The sequence below is a fragment of the Lepisosteus platostomus genome, chromosome 20 (genome assembly GCF_059453375.1).
Source record: "Lepisosteus platostomus isolate fLepPlt1 chromosome 20, fLepPlt1.hap1, whole genome shotgun sequence".
NCBI classification, from domain to species: domain Eukaryota; kingdom Metazoa; phylum Chordata; class Actinopteri; order Semionotiformes; family Lepisosteidae; genus Lepisosteus; species Lepisosteus platostomus.
This window is the reverse complement of record NC_142630.1, coordinates 11388606-11400577: the sequence shown is the minus strand read 5'-3', so window position 1 is coordinate 11400577 and position 11972 is coordinate 11388606. Positions and strand designations below refer to the sequence as shown.

Below are 11972 nucleotides of genomic sequence, written 5' to 3'. Positions count from 1 at the left end.
ATTCTCAGAGATGATTACCAACCCTCCTCTGGAAGAGCTTCAGTCTAATTATAGGTCAGCCTAACTCCAAGAAATTAAAGATTAGGATCACTTATGACTTTAGGATGTGCCAGTTCTCATGGGCAAGGGTATGTGGAGTTTGCTTCCAAGAAATCTTAAGCACTTGTATAATTGATCATAAATCCTTCCAAGTCTTTACAAATTGATTTTAAGGGTGAGCAATAAAACCTGCAGAACTGGGGATTCTTAGAACCATGAGCAAAATGCTTGTGTTGTGAAATCTGATTTCATGGATGAAGAAGAAAATTGTGTGATTTAATGGCAGTATTCAAAAGGGGAATTTCATGAACTGCTCAATTATCCAGAGTCTCCATATTTTGAAACTAGGCAATAACTTTACATGCTTTTCTTCTGAACAGCTTTGCATTTTGAAGACGCCATCATTAAATGCCATGGCATTTTTTTTTTTCACGTTTTTAGAACTGGAACCAGGGAAGACTACTTATATGTAAGTTGATGGATCTCAGTAACCACTATGTACACAGAGAAAGAATTGTAAATAGCAAAAACAAGTTAAATACCTAAAGCTGACATAACACATTTTATTGTACAAGTAAACATGTGCATCAAGACTGAATATTTTAATTACAAGATTTTCTAAACAGGCTTCTACAGTTTGGATAAATGCAAAATATGTTCTGCAGTTTTTTAGGTTAATATCTTTCATCATGAGTGATTCAGTAACTCTGCCACAAAGTTATGTTACCATGGGGGAAGGAAATTCCATGTAATGATAAAGCTTTAAAACTGCCTTGGAAGTCAATGGTTGACTCTTGTCCTGAAAAGCCACAATCTAGCATGATTACCCTTAAATTATCACTTTAGGAATGCATGGAAAATATTTATTTGGCCACTTAAGCAGGTCTAGTTATTAATGGTAAATTAAAATAGCAGCAGGCTGTAGCATTTGAACAACAGTGTCATTCTGTTGAACAGTGTCTGATTTACCCATTATGGATCATTACAAATTGAGCTGAGGATCACCTGTAATCTGTTAGGTTGTGGATCTACAGGACCAGGCCAGGCTACAGTTGATTTACATGACAGCCTCTGTACTAAACAGAAGGCAAGCTATCACAGTACACAGAGGATTCTTTGTATGAAGGCTACACTTTGTTAAACAATGTACACCTTTTATCCATCCAGTCTATTTTACAGCAATACAATGTGCACACTAACTTCTTATAGGGGTGCAAGAGAAATCAAAGTTCTAGAGCAGTGGTACCAATCCTGGGTGCAGTACTGTGGTCTCTTGGTTCCTGCTCGAGTCACACTCTTGTCAGCTTCATTAATTTTTCTACAATATGGGGCATATTATAAAATTTGGCTTCTGCTCTCAAGACTGAATTTATAATTACCAACCCTGTATCAGTTTGACATTTAAGACTTAGTCTGGCATTACCTATTGTCATTCCCTATGTTTGGTTCATCATAGTTATAATTTACCACCTGTTTAGGAATAAAAAGCAAGCAAGTTCAGTATCTTTAAAAATACAGGATTTAAGTGCAGGGTAAACCAGAACTCTAAACAAGCAAATTAGGGAAAAGCTTCATAAACAGTGCTATAGTAGAGCTCAGTTTGAACAAAAACCAGACTGAGAATCTCTAAAAAATTTTTTAAATCTCAAGAAGAGCAGTTCTTATTCCTGGTCTTCATGGAACAGTTGTCTGGCTTTCATTCCAACTGGGCTATTAATCACCTCTGGTAATTGATGCATATAACTGATAAATTTGCTTGATTAGACAGTAAGCTGTCCTTAGAGTCAAAAATACCACATAGTACATTACTTCCAACTACATACAGTAGTGTCAACTAACTTGCTATTTAAATTTGTCATCTTGCAAAAATGTCCTTAACTTATCACTTATGATGACTGGTATGATAATTCCCTACCAAGCATCCATGTTTTTTACTTAGACACTTATTTCAGTTAACAGGTAAAGTAGGGAAGTTCTGAAACTCCAGCATGGGTAGCAGGTTCATACCACTTAAAAACCCCATAAAGTGCAGAAGCAGAAATAAAATTACAATCATTCCAAAAATAAAGACCACAATTTTCCCATAACCAAGACTGACAAACACTGTGAGTGACTTAACTATGTAAAGCTATGACAAGACTCTAGACTTTTTACTCTTGTTCTTCTGTCAAGCAATTTTCCATCCCAATCAAAAATCAGCTTCATCAAAACTCATTTCTTGTAGAGATTTTGCCTAACACCAGTTTCAATTAAAACCCTCTTAGTCACTTGCTGGGCAAGTCTGCTTGACTAATATTCAGGAAAGCAATTTGGCCCTGCCTAGGTTTTCCATCAGCACCATTTAAACATATAGATTTGCAGACAACATTTTTAAACAAAATTGGGATTCATTTCACTAATAGCTGGTGGAGCAATGTTCCATAATGTTATGCAGTTATATAGCCTACACAAACAGACTTGAGACTTCAGTATCCTGTTCAATGAAGACTTAATTGACTTCTCAAATGACGTGCTCTGCTACTCAGAAGATTTTGAAGAATATTTTATTTATCAACTTCAGAAACTTTTCTTTCACAGAAGTAAAACACCGACAACTGGTATCCCCTATTTTTACATCTTAAGGGCTTTTCTATCTTGCTCATCAGTGCAGAAAACCAATGCTTTCTAACATGCACCTGGGTTAAAGACCGATACAGGCTATGGAATTGTTTATTCTATTTTAGAATAGCAGCTTGTGTGACTGCAGCCAATACAAAGCTTAATGACACTTTTGTACACAAGGTTTTTCAATTTTAAAATACACAGAAAGAAAAGAAAATAAAAATCTACAAAGAAACTCATAAAAATCAAGCACAGATACAAATACAGACAGAAACCTAAAATTGTGGTAATGAACATTTGTTTCTTTTTAAAGGATTTCTCTCCCCTTCTCAAATCTCTGTGACAAAGTTCTGAGTTTGAGGCAAAACATCTGCATTTATGGTTAGTTTATATTAACTCTGTAAATACTATGACAAAATGTAAGTTACACATAGAGCAGAAAGAAATGACCTTAGATCCAATCTGGATTGTTCACAGGAAAACATGGCAAATCCAACCCAGAAAAAATCTGAAACCACACCCTTCTGTGCAACTTAGTTTTCTCATGTGTTTACTGATGGGCACACTGTACCCCTGGGCCATGATGCCCACTTTCTTCATCAGAGCTGTCGTTGTAAGCTTCACGCCTGTGCCCTCCTGCTGATCCATGTTTCACATCATAATCCTGAAGATCGACTTCTTCTATTTCTCCACAAACACTGGGGGCTTCAGCTCTAGCAGGGAGTAAATCCTCCAGTTCCTAAAAGAATGTAAAAAAAATGACCTACTGTAATGTTTTACAAAAAGCCTCAAATTTGAGCTTGACACACGAAGAACACATTCATATTCATCATTTTGTATTTCTGAACAGAAATAATCAGAAGCTTACGTATCCATTTTAATACACATTCCCTTTAAACATATTGAAAACTACAAGTTATTTGGAAAAGTTTACCGTCATTTTTTCTGGACTGATCCAGTTGTTGTCAGGAAACTGCACATCAAATTTAATATACAGATCACCCTTCTCAAAAGGGTTACGGTACTGTGGCATGCCTTCACCTCGCACCACACGGATTGAGCCTAAAACAAATCAATACGGAATTTTAGAAAAACTTTTGTGCATAAGCACATTTAAACAAAAGCAAAAAATATACTATGTTACAATTTAAAGTGAAGTATCTTGAAATTATACATTAAAACTTAAACTGAAGTTGACAAGCAGGCTACTCAAATATATACCTGGCTCAATAACTTTTCCAGCAGGGTATTTGACGACAATCTGCCTTCCATCTAAGTGTTTCAATGTGAACTGGAATCCACAAAGTGCTTCAACAAGACCAATCTTATGGGTCATGTGCAAGTCATTGCCTTCTCTCCTAAATATCTGAAGAAAGAAAAAACGTTTTAGTAATGATTCCTAAAATATTTAAGGTTTAGGTACCTATGTTTTTTTCTGAAGTGTCAGGAAATACATTTAATAAGGTGATTAATTTTATACACTATTAATCACAGCATCATGCAATACCTGTAGACACTACACAATTGATCACACTTGAAGTCAATACAAAATGCCCAAAACGTGCTTTTAAAGAGTTATTTAAAGAACACTGTGACAAGTATTTGCAAAGGGTGTGCTGAAACCTGCCACATTTTAAAAAATGCAGTAATGGAGTGCATCTAGGCCAAACATGTGAAATAGTTACTGGATTACATCTAAAAGTGTATTAACACATAATGCTGCTCTAGCGATAGAAGCTGTCTATTTCCAAGGGGATTTCATGCAAAAAGGGGGCAGATGGCCTTATAATTACAAATCTAAATGGGAAGAATCAAACAGCACTATTGTGATTGACCTTACTTAGCCTTTTGAAATGGGAAAAATATTAAAAAACAGTGGATTTGAAATTTAACACTTTAATACAAAGACTGCACAGTTACTTGATAATGCCTGAAGTACAAAAATAGTGGAAAGCTTATAAGGTAAAGCAACTAAAGACTGAACTTTATATTTGATTATATCTGGATTAACCAATGATGCTAATCAGACTGTACTAAAATATAAACCAACAAACTATAATTAGCACAAAGAACTGACCTTTGGGTAAGCCTGTAACTGTGGCCTTTCGTATAAATATTTGCTTACCATTACAAGTATAATTCCTAAAATTTAATTTCACAAAATTCATATGTAGGGCACTTGAAATCACAATTCTCAAACTCAACTTATATCTCACTTTATTTGATGTACGCATTCCAAACTCTATTGAACTAATCCATCAGCCTTACGTCATGCTCCTTCTCCTGTAGTATAAGGACAATGTCTCCAGGTTCCACACCAGGTGCCTGGTCAGCTTCTCCACCGAAAGTAATCTTCTGTCCATGTTTCATGCCTTTGTCTACATGAACTTCCAGGATTTTTACTTCCTTGACGACTTTCTTACCCTCACATTTTTTACAGCGATCCTTTTCATTAATAACCTCACCTGAACAAAAAATAGGATGTAAAAATGCTTTTAGACATTTAAAAATAACACAGGATTCACAAATGTGTAAATATAAATACATTTCAGTATACCATCCTTAGGATCACAACAAAGGATGGGTTAGAGAATGTTGTCTTTTCCATATGTGGTTATAATTCTGTCAAACAAAACTTACCTTCTCCATTACAATCAGAACAAACTGACTGCATCTGTTGGACCATGCCTGGAGCTAACTGTCTGATCATGACACGCATACCACGGCCCCTGCAAGCCACACACTTCTGGACAGCTCCCGTTTTTCCACCCTGGCTGTATGAAAAAACAAGACGGACAATTGTAGAGTTCTTTTAAATGACTTCTCTACAATCTACAACAGTTTCCTTAATTTCCAGCAATTTCCTTAAGTCTGAAACCTAAGAGGTACACAACTATGTTAAATAGATTGAGGGTTAGGAAAGTTGCTAATAGCGTGAAAATTAGTGCACTGATAAACTCGTTCAGAAGAATTTCTCAACATATACAACAAACCCATTTAATGTTTTTAAGTCAGCCCTGCTTTAGTTAGTGTAAATGCATGATCCAATTTACTCATGTCCAAAAATTCACCTATTAAACGCTCACATCTTATATAAGAAGCCACAGATGGAAGAAAAAATGCAGCAAATTTTGTTGCACTTACCCGTTGCAGGCACTACAAAGAACATTCTTGCTTAGTTGTAATTTTGTCGTCTTCCCATTGTAGAGATCTTCCAAGGAAACTCTTGAAAACGGAAGCAAAAAAATAATTTTGCCACTAGAAAAATGCTTAAGAGCATGGTTCTACAGAATGACATCTTGTGGCAACAAACATCTTTTGACTAACTTGCAGGATTATATTTTCATTAAGAGAGTGTATCAACCATCTTAGAATATTGGGGTGCCCATCAGTGAAAAATACAAGCTACAGGTTCTCTCATTCTGGAGGAAGCACAGAACCTTTTCATGAAATTTCTATATCATCTCTTAATACAGAGGAACATAGATGTTAAACAAAAGGTGGAGCATTAAAATGGCTCTTTGTAATTATAAAAGGCACCAACTTACTTGAGTGGATGAACCATATCTTCACCTCTTCGTCTTCCATTTCGGTTCCTGCTTTGACCACCCATAAACCCAAAGAGACCACCTCCAAAAATGTGAGAGAAGATGTCATCCATTCCACCACCTCCTCCACCACCTTCCCGCAGCCCCTGTTCTCCATATCTGTCATACAGTTCTCTCTTCTCTGGGTTGGACAGTACTTCATAGGCAAAGCTTATTTCTTTAAACTGCATAAAACAAAAGCATGGACGGGCTGTCAAAATAACAGGTCACTGCACAATGCTTGCTAACATTAAAAATAAGCAGTCGAATACCCTAAGGTCTTATGAAGCCTTATTTATATTCGTCCACAAAATGACTGGTATTATAAAGATTTTTTAAAATTCATTAGTAATATTACAACTTCAAAACTTGCCCTGACTTTCTCTTAACTTTTTGTAACTATGACAAACTAACCTAAAACCACCAATATGCACAAGGGTTAATATGTAGCCAGTTACGCTCACTTTGCTTTCAACTCAATGTGATTGTCTGAAATTTGTAGGATCATACCACCAACAAGAAAGTCTTGATAATGCCTATATTCAAGATGCATTTAAAATCTACAACACAGGACCACTCCATATTAGAAGACATTAGCCATTATCATGATTACAATCTGAGATCTGTGGGATGAAGGAGGCAATTGGTGCAACTTGATGTTAATAAAAAACAAGCACCCCCAAAAGAACTGCTGGTACCGACAAAAAGCCATTTAAAAATGAAAAATATTATACGTCTTAAAGACCTTATGCACAAAAAATTGACTTAGTACAGCTTTGCAACACCCTGTTAACGTTCTTTAGATTTTACAAAATCATACTTTTAGGGAAGTTCCAAATAGTTTCCATCAAGCAGTTCGCATGTAAAAACTCTTCTCCTTACCTTATCTCCAGCATTTGGATTCTTATCAGGATGGTATTCTTTTGCTAACTTGCGGTATGCCTAAAGGAAGAATATAATAAACAATTTTAGTTTGCGAGGCACTATACTTGGATTAAACCACACAAATCTAATAAACGTGGGCTGATATGCTCAGATAAACATAAGCAATAATGTTAACCCTGTGACCCAACACAAATAATATGCTATGTTTTCGCAGGAGTTAGTCTTACTGTACTCATGACATTGTCTGAGATAACACTGCAAATATTTTTATACATCTGCAAACAGATGTTCCAAAAATAAAACATTGTCAGTATGCTTGGTTAGATCATACTGCATATATTGCTTAAGGCCTTTAAAGCACAAAAGGTATTCTTGACTGGTACAGACCCCTTATCTACAACATGAATAACAAAATCCATTTCTCAAGGGTTTTAGGCGTTTTCAGCATTTTTCTACATCTGAAGAAATACCAACTTAATCTAATTACTTGCTCAATTAGACATTTAAGACTTTCCAACCTACTGAGCAACCAAGAGATCAGGGAAATCAAAGTTGGTAAGACTACTGTCACTGAATACCGGAAACCAGAAATACACAATATACATTGTCTTAAGTAAAATTCAAAAACTAATTCAACTGGCACGACTTTAGCTCAATGTACTCACTAGGGACCAATTGAGCTGATTTCATAGCTAGAAATAAGATAAAGTATTCACACATGAATTAACAAAAGAAAGTACATTAAGAATTTTAAACTTGAATTACTGAATTCGTTTCTTAAAAACCCAAAATCAAATGTACTGATATATCGATAATGTTTCAGTCATCTAATAGCTACCTTAAGCCTCGAGGTTTATAGATGCTTCTGAAAGTTATGCTAATTGCCACCAGGTGTTAAAGAACACAATGAGCACAGAACCACTAAATACCACATCATGGAGAAATTAATAATTTTCTTAAGACTTAAGTGATTTACCTTAACTTTATAAAAATATCTAGAAGAGACCACACTTTTAATTTGTCTCCATCAAGAATTTATGGTTGGTCAGGAAGAAGATAGTTATACCTGAAAGTGTGTTCAGAAAATTGGTTTGGTGACCGTGTTTGTCAATTCACAGCCAAAGGCAACAATTGTGTATCATACAAAAAACCCTCAACGATGACCAGGACAAAACTCCTTTAAAGCTTGACCCCCTTAATCTGGAGTCTGTGGCAGAATTCCATGGCATCATAAACACTTGCCAAATGGCAACCTCCCAAATCAAATGGCGCTAAACAATGCGATTCCATGGAAACAGATTTTAGATAATCATAATATAGTGATATGATTAATACAAAAATAATTTCATGTTGATGATGAAGGGGATGCCATTCCTTATCAAGAACAGAATTACATTCAGTGTCAATGCAGTTTTGCATCCTCTTGTAGCATAGTAGTGCTACAAGAGAGCTGGTAGAGTGATTCTCTAGGTAGAGCTGGTAGAGTGATTCCCAAGATATTCCAAACACAAATTGGTGCCTAGAAGATTAAGCTTGGCCGCAAGTGGATTTTACAATAGCCTGTGTCATGTTAAAATAAAGCACAAAGCTCTTAAATGTTCTGCTAGAGACTGATGACAAATTGTGGCACCAACTGAAGAAAGCAGAGTTTAAATACAGACTATGCAAAATACTACAGTAGTCAAATATCCCTGGAAAGGTTATGAATACAGAGGCTACCATATTTTAAAAAGAAAATAAGGACCAATAGGTACAATATAAACCCTCACTCAAAGTACTGCGATCTTCAACCAATGTCAAATGCAACTTTGTAAAACTAAAGTAAAATCTAGCTAGCTCAGAATATAGCCATCAGTTGTATCACCCTGCAACTCACAATTGACAATCCACTGTAGCCAAGCAGGTGTGATGCTGGCCAGTACCTGGATGCGAGACCTTCCAGGAAAGCGAAGGTTGCTACTGGAAGAGATGTTAGCGGGACCACTAGGGAGCACTCATCCTGCAGTCTGTGAGGATCCTAATGCCAGTTAAGGGATGGGTACACTATATTGTAAAACTGTCCTGACCTTTGGATGAGAAGTAAAACCGAGGTAATTAAAAATCACATTTCTCAAAAAGAGTAGGGGGTGTTGACCGTGGTGTCCTTGCCAAATAATACCCCCAGGCTTTACCAATCATAGCCTCCCTATGATAATCCCCATCTATGAACTGGCCACATTAATCTGCTCTCTTCCCTAGTGATATCTGATGTGTGGTGAGCATAGTGGCACACTCTGGCTGCCATTGCATCATCCAGGTGGGGGCTACACTTTGGTGATGGTGGAGGGGAGTCCCCATTACCTGTAAAGTGCTTGCGTGAAAAGTCCAGAAAAATTCTATAAGGATCCACCTAGATAATTTGCACATTCCTACAACTTCCCCCTTCGTGGGATTCACAGGAAGTAAAACCAGAATACTAAGGTAGCCTTCCATGGGCAGGAGAACACCACTTCGAAAAATGGGGTAGAATTTAAACGACCGTTTCACAGCTCTTATAACGACGTAATTTTAACCGGCTTTTTTTCCTGGAGTTTGATTTGTGATTTCTCACGCCCTTCGTATAGAAATAAGCGGCTCTCTGAATATGTGTGGCCCAAAAACGTATATAAAAGAGAGATAAGCAGACGGCCGCACGATATCAACCGAATATTTTCATGTCAAAATAGCAAAAAATGAAACAACGAAAACGATTTTAATCACCAACTCACAGCGGCTTACCAGCCATTAACGAGTTTTATAAATGTAAAAAAAAGAGTCCAGCATTTGTTTACGTCTACTTAAAAATCATTCCCCTCCTCCGAGAAGACCTGTCGTTCTCAGCAGTTTTGGTTCAACAGTTTTACCTAAAATGAAAACCAACCTTAAAAAAAAAAATCGAGCCTCGTTTCGATTAACTTATTGTGACCACCTTTCCTCTTCAAAGGCAACAACCTTACACGGAATTCAAATAAAGCGATGTGAAACCACAACTCACTGAAAGGTAACGCCGGGTTGAATGACAAAGCAGTGTTGCACATAAATAAAGAAGATGATCACAAAATAGCCCGGCAGTGAGTTTGTTTCTTTTTTCAGTTGGGCCCGGTAGTGTCTTACAATGGATATGGATAATGCTGCTAGGCCACATTTATCAACCCCCCGCTTCCTTCTTCCTAAAGACTTCCCCGCAGTTTGCGACGCTAAGGTAACCGACACCAGCGAACACACTTAATGCTCCCGTTCCCTTGTACCTTTTTCAGCTCGTTTTCAGAAGCACTGGGGGGCACACCGAGGATGTCGTAGAGTTTAGTATCAACGGCATTCGCCATGATGGAGCACAGAGAAGGACCTTCTGCAGGGGAAGCGGAGGAGAGAAAGAGGAGCCGGCCGGAAACGTCACGCGCAACGAGTCAACTTTAACCTACCGGTTCCTGCGTCACTTGTGTGCAGTTGACTCACGTGATCGATGACGGAGCCTGGAGAGGCACAGAAGTGCGGGACGAGTTGGGAGCTGGGCATTGCTTCGGTCCTTAGAAATTCATGTTCATGGCATACTGTAGGTGGAAGCGCTTGCTAATCGTGTGAATAAAGCAGCGCAAGATACACGCTGTCTTTTTCCAGCGTATTCCTTGTCGACAAAAGTCCTTAAAAGGCTGCTGTATTTGTCATGATATATGTTTATGATTTTCTGACATAAAATAGAAAGATGTTTAAAAAATATTGATTATTATCATTGTAAACGAAGCAACGCAGCACGTCAATCCCAACGGGGTACTATTTATTATTTCCATGCATACAGTTTTGATCTTTAAGGAGGTCTAACGTTTTGAATAGTGAAATATAATTGACTATAAAACACAAAAGCTCCTTTTACTGTTGTTGCTCTAGAATTGGAATGTGGTGGAATATATCTCCATGCTTGTAGATACGTATGCCCCAGGAAAATACTCTGGCACTGACTCAGGACTGTGTATTTAGTCTAAATGTTATATAAAAACGACTGAGAATGTTACACAATCCTCACCCTCTTGCTCAACATAGTGATCATGACTAAAGAGCATGAATTGAAATGATGTGCACCTATTACAAAGACTTGGAGCAAGAAACACTTTTCCACAAAGGAACAAACTAAATTCATATTGTGGATGTTGAGTCTCTGAGAACATGAAGAAAATTGTGATGGATTTCTGAGGTCATTAAACTTCTACAGCCTGATGAACGAGATGACTTAAATGGTGTTCTGCTCTCATCTGTAACGTTTATAATATTCATATTTTAAGGATCGTGCCAATTAGTCCAAATGAAAAGTGGTTTTGTTGCCTGTAATAAATTAACAATTAGCAGGCTCTGCCTCATTTAGTCATAAAGACTAAAATGATCATCAATATAAAATGTTCTTAGTACTCTCCAAGCTGGTCAGTGATTAGTGATAGTACAATGTGGGCAAGCAGTATTTAATTTGTCTTACCCATTGGTAAAATGTCTCACATTAAAACATCTATTGACTTAAAAATAAATTGTTGGTTGTACTAGTTATTTTCACATTTTAGGCAGGATAAGTACAAAACTGTGATCATTTTCCAGGAACTTTAACTTTGTTCTAATGCTATCCTTATTTTCATTACTTGATTGAATTTCCACTTGAGAAATTAGTTTAACTGTACAGTACATGCACCTGTCAAACTGTGAGATATTGTAGTTATAAATCCACCTGCACATCTAAAGAAAGCATAAATCCACTCTTGAAAGTAAATCTAGGATAAATACTCAGTATAATGTAAAACAATATTTTTTATTAAGTTTACTAAGCTGTGCCTACACACTGATTTAATAGTCAAAGTATAT

The 11972-nt window shown here is 36.8% G+C and overlaps 1 protein-coding gene across 1 annotated transcript; it reads right to left on the bottom strand.

Moving 5' to 3' along the window:
• Positions 1–2566: 2566 nt before the first annotated feature.
• On the bottom strand, positions 2567–10538 carry dnaja2a (DnaJ heat shock protein family (Hsp40) member A2a). The gene is made up of 9 exons (XM_088613686.1): positions 10379–10538; positions 7110–7169; positions 6189–6412; positions 5785–5865; positions 5281–5414; positions 4909–5105; positions 3862–4006; positions 3575–3702; positions 2567–3379 (listed from the first exon to the last, which is right to left on the bottom strand). The coding sequence occupies exons 1-9, from the start codon at positions 10454–10456 to the stop codon at positions 3191–3193; spliced, it is 1236 nt and encodes a 411-aa protein (XP_088469812.1). The 5' UTR covers positions 10457–10538; the 3' UTR covers positions 2567–3190.
• Positions 10539–11972: the final 1434 nt, after the last annotated feature.

Coding starts and splice junctions, on each gene's coding strand:
- dnaja2a (XM_088613686.1), bottom strand. CDS start 10,456: ATGGCGAATGCCGTTGATACTAAACTCTACGACATCCTCGGTGTGCCC. Junction 7,170..10,378: donor CTGAAAACGAGCTGAAAAAG/GTACAAGGGAAC, acceptor TTCTTCCTTTAG/GCATACCGCAAGTTAGCAAA. Junction 5,415..5,784: donor CTTTGTAGTGCCTGCAACGG/GTAAGTGCAACA, acceptor TTTTTCATACAG/CCAGGGTGGAAAAACGGGAG.